This window comes from Ovis aries, chromosome 8 (assembly GCF_016772045.2).
Source record: "Ovis aries strain OAR_USU_Benz2616 breed Rambouillet chromosome 8, ARS-UI_Ramb_v3.0, whole genome shotgun sequence".
Lineage (NCBI taxonomy): Eukaryota > Metazoa > Chordata > Mammalia > Artiodactyla > Bovidae > Ovis > Ovis aries.
This window is the reverse complement of record NC_056061.1, coordinates 19674419-19693450: the sequence shown is the minus strand read 5'-3', so window position 1 is coordinate 19693450 and position 19032 is coordinate 19674419. Positions and strand designations below refer to the sequence as shown.

The following is a 19032-nucleotide window of genomic DNA, read 5'->3' as shown; positions in this document are numbered from 1 at the left end:
AGTCAATCCTAAAGGAAACCAACCCTGAATATGCCGAAGCTCCAATATTTTGGCCACCTGAGGCCAAGAGCCAACTCACTGGAAAAGACCCTGATGCTGGGACAGATTGAAGGCAGGGGGAGAGGGGGACAACAGATGAGAGGGTTGGATGGCATCACTAACTCAGTGGACATGAGTTTAAGCCAACTCCAGGAGATGGTGAAGGACAGGGAAGTCTGGCAAGCTGTAGTCCATGCAGTTACAAAGAGGAGGACATAACTTAGTGACTGAACAACAGCAACACACAATGAAAAGAAAAGAAAATGGAAAGTGTTAGTCACTGAGTCATGTCTGACTCTTCGTAAGTCTATGGACTGCAGCCCACCAGGCTCCTTTGTCCATGGAATTTTCCAGGCAAGAATACTAGAGTGTGTAACCATTCTCTTCTCCAGAGGATCTTCCCATCCCAGGGACTGAACCTGGGTCTTCTGCATTGCAGGCAGATTCTTCACTGTCTGAGCTACCAGGGAAGCCATCAAATGAGACAATGCTAATAAATCTTTCTTATTTTAGCTATAAAAAGATAAGATTTTTCTTTCAAGTATTACACAATACTGAGATCATTCCTAGAAGGCAATAGGAGAGTTCCATTTTAGAAGAAATTTACAAACAGATTTATTTTTCTTTAAATACAATTATTAGAACAAAACAGATTAGGGAGAAAGTATTTTCCTCTAATTTTTTTTTATAAATTATTATTAGAACCAAGGCAGCAAACAAAGAGTTAAATTGTCTTGAATTTTAAGTCTAGCTTTTCAACAACTTCTATCTGCCATGTAAAATGTCAAATTATTTTTGGCAGATAAAAAATTTTAGCTCGTGTGTGTGTGCATACACACACATATATCTATACTGACTCAAAAATATCAATGAGTTTCTTATCAATAGTGTCAATCTTGTCTACAGAAAACCATAGTGACTGCCTCAAGATCACCTGAATGGGAGGTTAGTTTATAGAATAGTAAGTTAAGTGTAACAAGAGAAATCTAAAGCCAGTTCTACAACTAAGTAGCTGCTTAAGATGATTTTTAAACGATACTATAATGGAATGAGATGAAGTATGTGAAAATTCTTTAATAAAGGCAGAAAGGTCAAATAAATGTACAGATGTATTGTGTATATACAGGCATCTGGCTTTCAGCTACTTATTCTATTCAAGGGCTTCACCTTAAATAACTTGAAGTCATGTGCTTCTGAAAGAAAGACCACTTTTATTTCATTTAGCAATCCTTCATACCATACATGACAAAGATACAGGACCCAAAAAGGAAAAGGAGAAAAGTTATCGGTGTCATATCTCAGCATAGACAACTAAAAAGAGCTTTACTATTATTTAGAAAGACATAATATAATATACAATGGTATTTTTGTTTCTCAAAAAAAATGCCTGGATTTTTGTAGATTTTGCACAGGGTTTCTCAAAAGTTACTGTAAAACTATTCACTTTAGGATAATAAACTTGGTAAGATACCTGACATACAGTAGATAACACAAAAAAATCGTACACTGAAGGAATGCCCTTGGCCTTATTCAACTTTATTAAAAATACCTACCTTTTCCTCCAGTTTCTTCTTCTCTTCACTAAATTGGCTTATTCTTTGTTTGAGAAACTGATTGAGCTGTAAAACTTCTTTCTCAGTAGATGCAAGCTTTTGCTCAAGTTCCTCGTGCTGGGAATGGGATGCTGACTGGTCTGAAAATGGAATCTGGAGGGAGGTGTTCTCATATTGTGGCTATTCAGAAAGAGAAACACACAGGCAAGGCTTTAAAAGTTTACTTGTCCTGAACCAATGGAAAGAAACTGGAAATGAGGGACAGTACAAAGAGCACACACAGGCCTTTAATGACAGACCTCGGCATTAACCCCAGCTCTCCTGCTTCTCAGTTATGTGCCGTGATCAATGCAAATTACCTACCATGGCCAAGTTACATGAAGTTCCTAGCACAAGGCAGAAGCTAAATAAAAAGCAGCTATTATTTGGTTAAAAGCCATTAGAGTGTAAAAAGTACATTATAAAGAAGTAAAAGTTCTGGGGAAATAAAGACTAAAGAAGTCTTTTCTCACAGGTGATCATTTTTAGCTAACAGGTAAATGAGATCCCTAATAAAGTTAATACATACCAATAAATACATATCAGAAAGTATTAACGGAGTGTTTCCCCTAACCAGAAAGTAAGGGTCATGAAATCAGGAATTTCTGTCCATCTTAATTGTTCTTTTATCCTTATTTCATAGGGCAGTGGCTGGGCACAAGATGAGTTCAAAAATAATTGGTAAATGAACAAATGTATTATTCCCTTCATGAGCAAGGCTTTGAAGGAGAGTCAGACAAGATCTGAATGAGAGAAGATAAAGGCAAATGATATATCTGATAACAGGTTAATATCCAAAATACACAAAGAACTCGTACAACTCAACATCAAGTGGGGAAAAAAAAAAGAAAAAACACAATTAAAAAATGGACAGAGGACCTGAAAAAATTTTTTTCAAAGAAGACATACAGATGGCCAACAGGCGCATGAAAAGATGTTCGACATCACTAATTGTTGGGGAAATGCAAATCAAAGCCACAGTGAGATATGACCTCATACCTAGCAGAATGGCTATCATCAGAAAGACAACAAATAACAAGTGCTGGCCTTTCTTCAATTTTTAGCAAAATGAAGACGGGTCTTTCGCATTTGAGTTTTTTCCATGCAAGCCTGTTAACTACAGGTTGAAATTTTGGTATAAGATATAGTAAGTACAAACCACTCTTTGGTTCTAGTAATTCTACTACTGAAACAACTGAGGAAGTTTTAATTTTAGGATTAAGACCTGGTTCTCATTTTCCACCTATGAGACTTAGCAATGTCTAGTTCTCAGGTCATTTTGATTTTAAGGTTATTCAAAGTTTTTAATAGGCAAACAGAATTTACTTCTCAAGAGTTATATTTTCATAGATAAATTAATTTAAAAGGTATTTTATTTCAAAAACATACTTTTTAAACCTAGAATATACAGAATATTAAAAGCATAATTTCCTTTTTTAAATATACTAAGGAGTTAGGATGAACAAATTATGGACCCCAAAAATGTGCAAATACAAAACGCTGTGCATAAAAATTGCAAACAGAACTACCTTATGACCCAGCAATCCCACTGCTGAGCATACACACCGAGGAAACCAGAATTGAAAGAGACACATGTACCCCAATGTTCATCGCAGCACTGTTTATAATAGCCAGGACATGGAAACAACCTAGATGTCCATCAGCAGATGAATGGATAAGAAAGCTGTGGTGCATATACACAATGGATTATTACTCAGCCGTTAAAAAGAATTCATTTGAATCAGTTCTGATGAGATGGATGAAACTGGAGCCGATTATACAGAGTGAAGTAAGCCAGAAAGAAAAACACCAATACAGTATACTAACACATATATATGGAATTTAGGAAGATGGCAATGACGACCCTGTATGCAAGACAGGAAAAAAGACACAGATGTGTATAATGGACTTTTGGACTCAGAGGGAGAGGGAGAGGGTGGGATTATTTGGGAGAATGGGAATTCTAACATGTATACTATCATGTAAGAATTGAATCGCCAGTCCACGTCTGACTTAGGGTGCAGCATGCTTGGGGCTGGTGCATGGGGATGACCCAGAGAGATGTTGTGGGGAGGGAGGTGGGAGGGGGGGTCATGTTTGGGAACGCATGTAAGAATTAAAGATTTTAAAATTAAAAAAAAAAAAAAGTAATGTTTATAAATCCAAGGGAAAAATTCCTTTGCTACTCTTCACAGAAATAGAATAAACAATCCTAAAGTTTGTATGGACCCAGAAAAGACCCTGGACAGCCAAAGCAATACTGAGAAAAAGAACAAAACCAGAAGCATCACACTTCTAGATTCCAAATTACCCTACAAATCACAGTAATGAAACTGGTACTGGCATTGACACACTGACCACTGAAACTGAATGGAGAGCCCAGAATTAAACTCTAAAATATAATGTCAACTCGTATTCAGCAAGGAGCCAAGAGTGGGTATGGTGATGGGAAAACTGTAGAAACACATGCAGAACAATGAAAGCAGGCCCCTACATCACATGACTCACAAAAATTAACGTTAAGACCTGATACCATAAAACTCCTAGAAGTCATCGATATTTGTCTTGGCAATGACTTTTTTCTTACGTAATGCCAAAAGGACAAACAACAAAAGTCTCATCAACAAATGAGACTAATCAAACTAAAAAAGAAGTACAGTAAAAGAAACAATTAACAAAATGAAAAGACAACCTACTGAATGGGAGAACATTTTACAAACCCCATATCAGATAAGGGGTTAAAATCCAAAATATATAAAAGACTCATTCAGCTTAACAAAAGACAACCTGGTTTAAAAATAGGCAGAAGAACTAAACAGACATATTTTCAATGAGAAAATAAAAATGGCCAACAGACATATGGAAAAATGCTCAACATCACATCAGGGAATGCTAATCATCAGAGAAATTCAAATCAAAATCAAAATAACATCTTACCTCCCACATGTTAGAATGATTATCATAAAGAAGACAAGGCATAAGGGGTGCTGGAAAGGATGTGCTGGAAAGGGGACCTCTTAAACATGGTTGGTAGGAGTATAAATTAGCGTGGCCATTACAAAAAACAATATGATGGTTCCTCAAAAATATAAAAAAACAAATCTACCATAGGATCCAGCAATTTCATCTCTGGATACATACCCAGAAGAAAACATGATTTCTACAAGATACATGCACTCCCATAGTTATCGCAGCATTATTTACAACAGCCAAGATAAGGCAACAATCCCAGTGTCCATCAACGTATGAATGGATAAAAGCTGTAATACACAATGGACTTTACTCAGCCATGAGAAAGGAGGATATCTTCGCACATACATAGATCTTGAGCACCTTATGCTAAATGAGATAAATCAGATAAAGAAAAGCAAGTACTGTATGAAACCACTTATACATGGAATCTAAATAAATTAAACCTATAATAAACAGAGAGGACCTTCTTACCAGGGATCATGGGAAAGGGTGGGGCACCCACTGAGGATAAGAGTGTGGTGCTTAAGGGTAAAATTTCAACAAGCAGTAAATATGCCACAAGTAGTTAATGACAGTGTAATGAATACAGACAACAATACTGTACTATAATTATGTAATGTGATGAATACCACTAAAATAGCAATCATATTACATACAAATGTGTCAAAGCAACATGCCATACACCTTAAACACACACTGTGTGTGTGTGCTTAGTAACTCAGTCGTGTCTGACTCTTCTGTGACCCCATGGATCGTAGCCTGCCAGGCTCCTCTATCCATGGGAATTCTCCAGGCAAGAATACTGGAGTGGGTACCCAGTCCCTTCTTCAAGGGATGTTCCAGACCCAGGCGTGAAACCTAGATCTGCGCTGCAGGTGAATTTTTCACCCTCTGAGCCACAAGGGAAGCCCAAACTCATTCCATATTACATGTTAAATTTGTTCAATAAAATATAAAGAAAAATAAAACTTCCTTCACTAAGGAGATTTTATTATCATATTACTTGTTACTTCTAAACTTTTGCCATTTTATTCACTCTCTATCAATCTACTAAAAAAAATTTACATATTTATTGTATCCATTTAGTACTGGAGGTGGTTCCTTGCTTTCTTTTTTATTAATTGCACTTACCTTTTTTAAAAAAGCTTTTTTTAATGTACACCACTGTTAAAATGTTTACTGAATGTGTTACAACATTGCTTCTGTTCTATGTTTTTTGGGGGGTTTTTCTGGCCATGAGTCGTCTGGGATCTCTGACCAGGAATTGAACCTGCATTGGAAGCAAAGTCTTAACCACTGGGGAGTCTCACACTTATCCTTTAAAATGAATTTCTCAACAGTATTTTAACTCCCCCACATAATTTAAAATTCTTATATTATTTTTAGCAACCCCATTTTCCTTATATTTCTATCTGTCCTTGCAGACTGACTTAAGAGAGCCCTCTACTGGTGTGATGCTATGTGTCAAAAGACATTTTCTTTAAGCTTGCAGACAGACATTAAGTTTTATGTTTTTTGGTAATATAATAATAATTGTATAATTCAAGTAAAACCTTTATTCAGAATAATGAAGTTATAAGGGGAAACTGCATGGTTCTATTAAAATACTCTTATCAAAGCAAATTATACTACTTAAGCAGCACAGAAATACCACTTTCAAATAACTGAACACTACTAATCTCAGTATGATAGACACTTGCTGTCATGTGGTGGAACTTTTAGATGACATCACATAACAACAAGGTATTTGATATATCAGTAACTGAAGTATGACAAACAAGCCGGAATCTCTATGTTAAGTGCCTCTGCCTCAAATAAGTCTGTTATTTGGTCTTTATTTATCATGTCCTGATTTTAATATAACAATGCCTTTAATAAAACTGCAAGTTTGAAAATATACTGGAGGAAAAAATTACACTTAAATTGATTTAATTCTGAGAATAAAGATATAAACGGAAATGACCAAATAGAAGTACATACTACCATAAAGTATTTTGCCAAGAGTATTCATGTTCAACTAAATGATGCAAAAATGTTCACAGTGGTATTATTCGCTACAGATAAAATATGGAATCCAGCCAAGTGTCCACTGAAAGATGAGCAGAAAAGCGAAACGTGGTGTACATCCAATGGGATGCTACTCGGCCTTAACAAGGAAGGAAATTCTGGCACGTCTACAATATGGATGAACCTTGAGGATATTACGCTAAGTGAAATGTGCCAGCCACAAAAAGGCAAATGCTACATAATTCCATTTAGCATGAGCTATCTGGAGTAACTAAAAGTCACAGAGACAGAAAGTAGAATGGTAGCTGCCACGGGTCAGGGAGTGAGATGGGGAGCTACTGTTTAATGAGCATAGTTTCACTTTCATAAGACTATGCATAGTAGTCCCAAACTAGAAAACCACCCAGATTTTGACAAGCAGAGATAGGATGGACAAATTATGCTGTTTCCATAAAATGGGAAATCAAGCAGCTGTAAAAGCAAAGGAAAGGGATGCTGCCTAGGTAATTACATGGAAATAGTCATTGTATTTTATGTAATTTCATATAATATGAAGAAAAAAGTAGTATGTTGAATATTTTATATGGTTTGATATCTTTTGCGTAGGAAAAAATAAATTTATCTGTGAGTTGTAACAAATATCAACTCTGGAAGGCTACACTAGAAACTGATAATAGTAGTTCCTGTTAGTGCGGGAAAAGCATGTGAACTGGGCAGATGGAAAACAGCACTGGAACAGCTTTTACTACACATATAAATATGAACCACAGGAACAGATGGCTAATCCCCAAAATGTCCTAATCATACAGTTTAAGTATATGTCTGACAATACTAGTAAAACAACCACAAAACCCTTTGTAATCTTACCTGCAAACCAACCCCATAAGAATCCTCACAATTTACATAATGTCCTAACATGGCATGTTGGGCTCGTAATTCATTATCCCTTATTCTTTCATGCAGGTGGGTAATTTGTTGCTTCTGCCTGCAAAACATAAGTTGGGGTCACATTACACAAAACATACTTTTATAAGTTGATCTAATTAAAAGCAGAATTTTCAGTATTCTAATTTGGCATTCAGAGTCAGAAGTACGATCTTAAAATTCATAATAAGAAATCTTTTTAAATCACAGTACCATGAGATATGTTAAATATAGAAAAAAGTTCATACTGAGTACTTCTGGTTACTTAAAAGAACATAATCTTTTGTAGAATACTCTTTCTAGGTTCTGACAAAGTCATGCTTTGCTTTCTTTCTTCTTGCTGCCTAATATACAAACTGTTTCATTCTCAGTCAGGAATGCCTTTATCTTATTATCATTATTTCCATTCACCCAAATTCTTTTCAACATGCAATACCAACTGAAACATCTGAAAAAATTCATTGTAAGGGGTGACAGGCATTTTTATAAATATCATGTAATTCAATTGCTGCACTCTGCCTGCACCTTATCTACAACATCCAGGTTGCATGATCTACGCAGAAACATCACCAAGGATGCAGAACTCACATGGCAGCAGATTTACATCTCTTGATAGCGCTGAAATTTCATTTTAATGTAGCCTCATGCTGGACCCGGACACACTGAAGTTCATATATTTCCTCAGTGGATCATAACTTACTCTAATCAAATGGTATAACTTTTGTGAATTTTTCCTAAAACATTTGAAAACTGTTAATGTGTCAGGCAACATGCTAAGAGTTTTATATGTATTATCATTAATCACCAAAAATTTAATAATAAGACTCATAATGAAGTTATAAGAGATAGAGAGGGAAGACAGATTGAAATAAAAGAAGAGGTGACCAAAGGTATAGGGTGGAAAGAGGAAGACCAGTAAAATTTTACTAATTTGTTTATATTATACTATAAAGTATGTGATAACATGTAATAAAAAAATGTAATAACTTAAAAATATTTTATTACTAAAAAACGCAGCATTTGAGCCCTCAGCATTGTGTATGTTCCACACTTAATTACATGTGGAAGTAAAATCACATTATAATTTTGCTAGGTAAACTTTTAAAATCAGTGGTGAATTCTCTGGTATAGTGTGGATTTAAAAAAAAAACAAGAATTCATATTAGGTGTCCTCCTAACTCACCTGCTTTATAACCTGGGATTTATGATCAGATTCCCAAAGCGAGGCATATGTGTACATATCAGGTTATTAAGAGTTATTAAAACTCTAATTTCACATATATGATCAATTAACAGATGAGATTTTGCTCACAGCAATTTACAGTACAGCTTTCATTTTGAGATAGATCTCGTAATGCAAGACGGGGTATTTATTTATTATATCATATTTATTCTCCATCACAAGTGTTGAATTAAGACTTCATTATTTTTATCAGTTTACTTGAGTATTTAATACAGTTTTCGTAGTGTGTTTCTACTACTATTTTGCCTGTTTATACCTAGATACATTTATTGCTCAGTTGCTCAGCCATGTCCAACTCTTTGTGACCCCACAGACTGCAGCACGCCAGGCCTCCCTGTCCTTCATCATCTCCCGGAGCCTGCTCAAACTCATGTTTGTTGAGTCGGTGATGCAATCCAACCACCTCATCCTCTGTCGTCCCCTTGTCCGGCCTTCACTCTTCTCCATCCGGGTCTTTTAAAGAGTAGGCTCTTTGAATCAGGTGGCTAAAGTATGGGAGCTTCAGCTTCAGCATCATTCCTTCCAATGAATATTCACGACTGATCTCCTTTAGGATGGACTGGTTGGATCTCCTTGCAGTCCAAGGGACTCTCAAGAGTCTTCTCCTACATCACAGTTCAAAAGTGTCAGTTCTTCAGTGCTCAACCTTCTTTATGTTCCAACCCTCACACCCATACATGACTACTGGAAAAACCATAGCTTTGACGAGACAGACCTTTGTCGGCAAAGTAATGTCTCTGCTTTTTAATATGCTGTCTAGGTCATAGCTTTTCTTCCATGGAGCAACTGTCTTTTAATATCATGGCTGCAGTCAGCATCTACAGTGATTTTGGAGCCCAAAAAATAAAGTCTCTGTTTCCATTATTTCCTCATCTATTTGCCATGAAGTGATAGGACTGGATGCCATGATCTTGGTTTTTTGAATGTTGAGATTTAAGCCAGCTTTTTCACTCTCCTCTTTCACCTTCATCAAGAGGCTCTTTAGTTCCTCTTCACTTTTTTCCATAAGGGTGGTGTCATCTGCATATCTGAGGTTATTTTGGTATTTCTCCCGGCAATCTTGATTCCAGCCTGTGCTTCATCCAGCCCAGCATTTCGTATGATGTTCTCTGCATATAAGTTAAATAAGCAGGGGGACAATATACAGCCTGACATACTCCTTTCCCGATCTGTAACAAGTCTGTTGTCCCATGTTCAGTTCTAACTGTAGCTTTTTGACCTGCATACAGGTTTCTCAGGAGGCAGGTCAGGTGGTCTGGTATTCCGACCTTGTTAAGAATTTTCCACAGTTTGTTGTGATCCACACAAAGATGTTAGTGTAGTCAATGAACCAGAAATAGATGCCTTTCTGGAATTCTCTTGTTTTTTCTATGAGTCAGTGGATGTTGTCAATTTGATATCTGGTTCCTCTGCCTTTTCTAAATCCAGCTTGAACATCTGGAATTTCTCACTTTATGTACTGTTGAAGTCTAGCTTGCAGAATTTTGAGCCTTACTTTGCTAGCGTGTGCAAGGAGTACAATTGTGAGGTAGTCTGAACATTCTTTGGCACTGTCTTTCTTTGAGATTGGAATGAAAACTGACCTTTTCCAGCCTGTGGCCACTGCTGACTTTTCCAAACTTGCTGGCATATTGAGTTCAGCCCTTTACCAGCATCATCTTTTAGGATTTGAAATAGCTGAGCTGGAATTCCATCACCTCCATTAGCTTTGTTCACAGTGATGCTTCCTAAGGCCCACTTGACTTTGCACTCCAAGGTGTCTCGTTCTAGGTGAGTGATCACACCATCATGGTTATCTGGGTCATTAAGCTCAGGAAGAAGGCCAAGGATGTCCTGCTACCCACTGCTTTTCAGCACTGTCCCTGAAGCCCTAGCTAGTGAAGATACGAATGCAAAGTTCTGCAGCATCACACTGAGGTACAGGCATCTCTGAGCCTCATCAAGGAGCCTCCATTCCTCCCAGGAGAAGTACACAGCAACGTCTTCAAAGCTTATACTGTTCCTGAGGTGGGTCCCTTAGTGCTGCCACTGTCATCAGACTCTGGCCAGAGTGGGCCGCGAGTGGCCGGGGGATGGGACACGCAGGTTCCGCTCCAGGCCTGGCGCAGGGCACCTGGGGCGGCCTTGTGGAACCTCAGAGCCACCTCTTTGGCACGTGGACAGCACCTCCTCTCACGCCTTTTAGGTCTCATCACAGGGTCCCAAACCAGTGCTCCTGAACCAGAACAGATTCACTGGCACTTTAAAAGAATGTAGATATATAGCATCGTAAAATCAATTTCTAAATCTATTTTGTTTCAAGGCCAACTGCTATACTGTGTGAAATTCTATTCAGACACCAAACACTGTACCTTAGCACTGGACTTCACAACTCTTAGGGCAGAGTCCCCAGCAAGAAAGCCTCACTTCAGATGCCAGACAAAACCAACTGGGTACAAATCTGGTGAGTTCCCAAAATTTTTATTATAGAATTTCTCTGCATGGGCATGACTGATTAAATCACCAGCTGTGTGACTGAATTCAATTTCCAGTCCCCTCCTCTCCCTGGAGGTTGAACTAGCTCCAAGACCCAACCCTCTGACCACAGGGTTGGTCTCTCTGGTGAACAGCCCAGGTCCTGAAGCAGATATCCAGGGCTTAAGAATCATCTCATTAGCATAAATGCAGGTGTGTTCTAGGGCTCATGAATAAAAAAGACTTGTATATATTCACCCTGTTTATTTAACTTATATGCAAACTACATCATGAGAAACGCTGGGCTGGATGCAGCACATGCTGGAATCAAGATTGCCAGGAGAAATATCAATCACCTCAGATATGCAGATGACACCACCCTTATGGCAGAAAGTGAAGAGGAACTAAAGAGCCTCTTGATGAAAGTGAAAGAGGAGAGTGAAAAAGTTGGCTTAAAGCTCAACATTCAGAAAACAAAGATCATGGCATCTAGTCCCATCACTTCATGGCAAATAGATAGGGAAACAGTGTCAGACTTTATATTTTTGGGCTCCAAAATCACTGCAGATGGTGACTGCAGCCATGAAATTAAAAGACGCTTACTCCTTGGAAGAAAAGTTATGACCAACCTAGATAGCATATCCAAAACCAGAGACATTACTTTGCCAACGAAGGTCCATCTCATTAAAGCTACGGTTTTTCCAGGAGTTATGTATGGATGTGAGAGTTGGACTATAAAGGAAGCTGAGCACTGAAGAATTGATGCTTTTGAACTGTGGTGTTGGAGAAGACTCTTGAGAGTTCCTTGGACTGCAAGGAGATCCAACCAGTCCATTCTAGAGGAGATCAGTCCTGAGTGTTCACTGGACAGACTGATGTTGAAGCTGAAACTCCAATACTTTGGCCACCTGATGTGAAGAGCTGACTCGTTTGAAAAGACTCTGATGCTGGGAAAGATTAAAGGCGGGAGGAGAAGGGGACAACAGAGAATGAAGTGGATGGATGGCATCACCAACTCAATGGAGATGAGTTTGAGTAGACTTCCGGAGTTGGTGATGGACAGGGAGCTCTGGTGTGCTGTGGTCCGTGGGGTTTGCGAAGAGCTGGACATGACTGAACAACTGAACTGAAATATTTAGCCTCCTTCCCAAGAACCCCGAAACAGTGGCTAGTCAGATTTCTTAGTATTGGACAAAATTTTAAGAAGATTTGTAGGTACTATACTGGAAATTGCAAGTAATGACAGAATGAGATTCTCCTCTGTGCCGACAGCATCATTTACTAATAGCATTACTTCAGCTGTCTCCACTGAGTGTAGCGGGTTTCCTCTCTGAATTAGGCTCCAGTACACTGACTTATCCTTCTATTTTATCTGTTCAATTCAGCAGCAGGAGCCAAGCAACTTCTAAGTGTAAACCATTGTAAGAACCATGAGTATCAGTAACAGCATAGATTAACCAAAAACCTTAGCTTCTTTTTCATTAAAATGAGGCTATTTCCTCTGAACAAATATTTAGTGAGTTTCTATTATGAGTAATAAAATATACTTGAAACTCTCTTCTGTGAAGGAGCTCAGAATCTACTGAGGAAAGACAATCACATAAATATAACTATTATATACATAAAACACATATAATGAGGCTACTCTTTGTTACTGGCCACTATGCATCAGACAGGATTATGACTTTTTACACACTCATTCTTCTAACCCTCATGCTGTTCAGCTAGGCGGGAGAGGGGAGCTGCCTAAAACAGTGATCTTCCAAAATCTCACTTTTTGCTTAAGTAGTGAAACTCCTTGTACCCAGGCAGACGAGACAATCAATTTGCAAAAGGTCAAGTATCTTATTCTGAATTACCTAAATGGTTAGTATCAAGTATAAAGAATTAGGAAACCAGGTTTCCTCCTTTGAGTTGCTTTTGCAATTAAACTGTGTGCTTTTTCTCATAAGATAGGGGACATTTAAGAACAGTTTCTTTTTCTTAATTTTTTAAAAAAAATTTATTTTATATTGCAGTATAGTTGATTAACAATGCTCTATTAGTTTCAGGTGTACAGCAAAGTGATCTACTTACATATATAAATGTATATTCTTTTCCAAATTCTTTTCCCACTTAGGTTATTACAGAATATTGAACAGATTTCCCTGTGCCATATATACAGTAGGTCCTTGTTGGTTATCTATTTTAAAAATACATCCATGTCAATTCCAAACTTTCAATCTATCGCTCTGATCATTTCCCACTGGTAGCCATAAGAACAGTTTCTATAGCAGCTAATTTTCCTTAACATTTGATCTTCTTTGATCTAATTAACCAAAATCTATAAAAGCTATAGGCATGGTAAAAAAAAATTTTTTTTTTCCTCATGCAATCATGAACTTGATATTTTCAGGAATAATATACAGTGTACAATTTTTAGTTAAGTGACTTTCAAGGTATCATCAACCACACCATATTCTAAAAGAGAAAAGTTTAGCATCTTCACTCTCAGCTTCATCCAGGAAGAAACTAAATCCTGTCATCTCTGTCTCTGAAATACCCTCTGTATGTGTTATCACAATTTTAAAGGCCATTAGTCTAATCTGGTTCCTAGAAGAAAGATATCCTATTATTTTGTTCTCAATTTTAATACTATATGTGTTATATAAAGATTTTTATACATGAACATTTTTTGCTTTTAAATTCTGATTCTATTGCTACAGAAAGAGGAGCTACTTTTTCTTCCTCTTATACAATATCAAATGCATTAATCATCACAAATTTTATAACAGACTTGTAAAATATCGAAGATTATTTAAGACACTGGGTGCAGTATACTATTCACAAAACACCCATAATTATTCCCTTCCCTGTATTACTTACACTCCTTTTGTTCCTTCTGTCCACAGGTGAAGTCTCCTGGACTTGTGACCAATCAGAACACAGAGGAGGTGATTCTGTGCCACTTCCGAGCCTAACCTCCAAGAGAACGTGTATGCTTCATTTCCTCTTTGAACTTCACCCAGCCACCCTACGAACAAACCCTGGCTAGAATACTGCAGGATAGCAGACCCCTGCAGATGCTTGTATGGGAGCTACAGGCCATCCAGGTGCGGCTAGCCTAGGCCAGCCAACTCCTACTCATGACAATGCAGAAAATGTAGGCAATTCTCCAAAGAAGACACACAGATGGCCAAAAGATACATGAAAAGATGCTCAACACTGCTAATTACTAGAGAAATGCAGATCAAAACTACAATTAGGTATGACCTCACACCAGTGAGAATGGCCATCAACAAAAAGTCTACAAATAATAAGGGCTGGAGTGGGTGTGGAGAAAAGGGAACCTTCCTATACTGTTGGTGGGAATGAAAACTGGTATAGCTACTATGGAGAACAGTATGGAGGTTCCTTAAAAAACTCAGAGTGGAGCTACCATATGATCCTGCCATCTCATTCCTGGCCAAATATCTGGAGAAAACTATAACTTGAGAAGATATGCACCCCAATGTTCACTGCAACACTGTTTACAACGGCCAAGACATGGGAACAACCTAAATGTCCACCAACAGATGAATGGATAAAGATGTGGTACCCATAAACAACAGAATATTATGCAGCCATAAAAAAGAATGCAGTATCTGCAGCAACATGAATGGATCTAGAGATTATCATACTAAGTCCAAGATAAATATTTTACAGGAAAAAAATATGGTATCGTTCATATGTGGAATCTAAAATATGATACAAATGAACTTATTTACAAAACAGAAACTCACAGACACAGAAAACAAACTTATGGCTACCAAAGGGGAAAGATGGCAGGGATGGATAAATTAAAAACGAAAGTAACACAGTGTATAGTGTTAGTCACTGAGTCATGTACGATTCTTTGTGATCCCATGGACTGTAGCCTACCAGGTTTCTCTGTCCATGGAATTCTCCAGGCAAGTATACTGGAGTGGGTTGCCATTTCCTTCTCCAGGGGATCTTCCCAATCCAGGGATCGAACCCAGGTCTCCTGCACTGCAGGCAGATTCTTTACCATCCGAGCCACCATATATACATGTAAGGGCCTACAGTATAGCAGAAAGAACTATACTCAATATTTTGTAATAAACCTACATAATAAAAGGATCTGAAAAGGTTATTTATATGTAAATATATATGAATATATATACACATACAGATATATATGAATCATTTAGCTGTATACCTATACGTTGTAATCAACTATACTTCAATAAAAAAATTTTTTTAATTAAAACAAGAATTGGCCAACTGAGCAACTCTGAATGATTTTGGATTATTTCCTTAGTATCCTTCTATATATATAAAATTGATAAATATAAATATGTTTAATAGACTATATTAATAATAACCTGTATTTCTTACTTCCACAGACTGAATGTTGGGAGCCTTCCCCGAGATTCATACATTAAATCCTAACGCCCAACATGTGGTATAGAAGGTGGAGGGTCTTTGGGAAGTGATAAGGTCACGAAGACAGAGTTTAAACAAATGCAATTAGGATCACTACAAAAGCAGCTCTGGAGAGCTCCCTTGCCCCTTTCACCACATGAGGCTACAGCAAGAAGATGGCCATCTATGAACCAGGACGTTGGCTCTCACCAGATTCTCACTGAACTGGTCAGTGCCTTGGACTTCCCAGCCTCTAAAAGTGGGAGAAATAAATATTTATTGTTTATAAGCATTCTATTATTTTCCTGTTTCTTTGCATTGTTCATTTAAAAAGGCATTCTGATCTCTCCTTGCTATTCTCTGGAACTCTGCATTCAGATGGGTGTATCTTTCCTTTTCTCCTTTGCCTTTCACGTCTCTTCTTTTCTCAGCTATTTGTAAGGCCTCCTTAGACTACCATTTTGCCTCCTTGCGTTTCTTTTTCTTGGGGACGGTTTTCATCAGCGCCTCCTGTACAATGATGCTGGGAAAGACTGAAGGCAGGAGGAGAAGGGGATGACAGAGGACGAGGTGGTTGGATGGCATCACCAACTCAAAGGACATGAGTTTGAGCAAACTCTCAGAGATGGTGAAGGACGGGAAAGACTGGCGTGCTACAGTCTATGGGATCACAAAGAGTCCAACACGACTGAGTAACTGAACAATAATAAGCTACCCAGTCTACGGTATTTTGTTACAGCAGCCCACATGAACTAAAACATCAATGAACTTATACTCAACAGAATGGTATAACGGTGTCTAAAAAATAATAAAAGCTGAGTGATTCTCATTGAGGACAAACCAATTCATATTAATGAAGGTCTGAATTTTGGTCCGTTTAAAAACAGCATCAATTTCGAGTATATACAATAAATTAAGTATTAAAAATATATATCCAACTGTGTCTATACTGATACATAAAATTCACTTATACCAGAAACATCTGATATTTTAAGGTAGTTTTTCATAGAATCAATTGTAACGATCTCTTGCAGTCTTCATTCACTTACCAGGCATGGACGTTATCAAGCACTAAGCATATATACTACATGCCAGGCTCTGTTCAAGATGTTGAGAACACAGCGGAGAATAAGGAAGTCAGAAGGTCTCTGCGCTAGTTTATATTCCAGCAGATCGTGCTTAACATTAAGTTTCTAAGCAAAATCTTTTGAAATTTCAACTATTAAATTATTTAAAGGTTTGAATAAGGATTTAATTTGAAGATTAAAATAGCTAGTACTTTATCTCATAAAAGCACATGAAAATAAGTAGTAACTAGCACTGATTGAGAAAAAATGCCTTCTCAAGCTATCTTCCAATTACCATGATAGGCAACAGGTTTAATTATCCCCAAAGTATACATAAATGACGTAGAACCAATATAGATCATAAACAATTAAGTAATATTAAGATTTATTGCTTAGAATAATCAGGAGTCTATTCAGTTTAAAATAATTTTTTTTTCAGAGCTTTGGTACTCAAACAGGCAAAATTTTGGAAATGTCTGGGACTGGGAATAGACAGAATGAGACTTCAGTGTCCTTCTAAGGTTCTATTTCTTAAACTCTAAGTGGCAGGTACAAAGATACTTTATTAATCTACACTTCTGCATGCCTGAAATACTCAGTAATTAAAAAAAAAAAATGACTCACCGATCAATTACAATCTCTTTCTGCCTTAGCAGCCCTTCTTTTATTTTCAGCATTGATTCCCACTTACTGAAATCTTGATAGCCGGGAGGCGAATAACTTTGACGAGATGATCCAGACAAAACCTGCACAAACATGTGTACACTGTTAGTATACTAAAAGTGGCTAAAGGGAATATTTATATGTCATCTAGTATTTTCCCAGTGATTTTCATAAAAAAAAAAATTTAAACTACACCTGTGAACACAACATAACATGAAGAATTTCAAGGAAGTTCTAAAGTAAATGTACAAATCTAACCAAGAATCGGTAGACGGCAGAGCACATTATAGTACTAATGTAAGATGTTGGCCTCATTATCTTGTGGAAGCTTTCTGGAAATGAGAAGTTAATCACTGCCTAAGGAAGGAGTGCGGAAAGGCTAGACTAGACTGTATGTATCACCAGAAGGGCTTCCACACTTGAAATTGCCATTCACCACATCATCCTTTAATTACATTAAAACTTCAAAAGCTAACATATCTTCCCAAAGTAGTAAATATAGCCATAGAAGATGACTATTAATCAGATAATCTAGATGACTGCCGGTCTCTAGTGTATCATTTAGAAAAAAAAAAAATCTGTTTAGACTTTTAAAAATATTTAAGGTATTTCAACAACACAAACAACAACAAAACCAATGTAACCTATCTTCAAACTCCTATCACTGAAACAAAATTAAAATTTTAATACTGGTGGTACTGGCTGAACTGACTCCTCAAAATGATGCTGAAGTTCTAACCCCTAATACCTCAGAATGCAGCCTCGTTTAGAAATATAGACTCTGCAGATAAAGTCAGGATGAAGTCACTAGACTAACACAAAAGGGGAAATGTGAACACAGACATGCACAGAGGGAAGACTGTGTAAAGAGATGAACATAACACGATTGCCAGAAAGCCACTAGAAACCAGCCTGAAACAGACTTTTATTCACAGCCCGCAGGAGGAATTCATTCTGCTGACACCTTGATTCTGAACTTTTAAGCTCCAGAACTGTGAGACATAAATTTCTGTTGTGTAAGCTACCTTGTTTGTCTGTTATGGCAGCTCTAAGAAACTAACACAATTGGTAAATCAAACAGGAACACAAATTCCTTGGCAAACTTAAGAGATGCTACACGAACACCAAAAAGCAACTTTCAAGGAATTCAAACTTGCAGTAATATCTTTATCCTTTGCTTTCCAAAGATCTACTGACAAGACTTGCTTCTGAATAAACCAGTAACTGGGTGACATCAACTAGTCCTAGATTAAACCTTTAAAATGCCTGTCAAGTAATACTAGGACAGGATGTTTCAGGCAGCAGCAGATGACCAGACTAAGAATGCTAGAAACCAGGTGATAACAGGGTACTTCACTTTGTCAAATGGGCAGATATTTGGAGTCAGGGTGACACACAGGGTTATAGAGACAGGTTAGTCAGAGATTTAGCTTTTGAATTTTATTCTTTCTTCTGCCTAATATACAACTCAGGTTGATATGGGGCCAACATGCGCCAGTACGGATATATCAGTTGTTGCAGTCCCAAAGCATTTTCACTGTGGTTGAAAATAGATGCTGCCCAAACACCTTGAAAGGCCTTCCCTAGTGGCTAAATGGTAAAGAATCTCCCTGCAATGCAGGAGACCCAGGTTCAAACCCTGGGTCAGGAAGAGCCCCTGGAGAAA

General features: G+C 37.5%; 1 protein-coding gene across 3 annotated transcripts in view; it reads right to left on the bottom strand.

Moving 5' to 3' along the window:
- Positions 1–19032, bottom strand: part of CEP85L (centrosomal protein 85 like) — a 144599-nt gene that overhangs the window by 34671 nt on the left and 90896 nt on the right. For all 3 annotated transcript variants that reach the window (XR_009601598.1, XM_015097328.3, XM_027972343.3), the window contains exons 4-6: positions 17328–17449; positions 7479–7596; positions 1593–1772 (exon numbers count right to left, since the gene is read on the bottom strand). Coding sequence is in view for 2 of the 3 variants with exons in the window: in XM_015097328.3 (XP_014952814.2) it covers positions 1593–1772; positions 7479–7596; positions 17328–17449 (420 nt within the window). In the remaining variant the exon portion in view is untranslated. The remainder of the gene's footprint in view (positions 1–1592; positions 1773–7478; positions 7597–17327; positions 17450–19032) is intronic.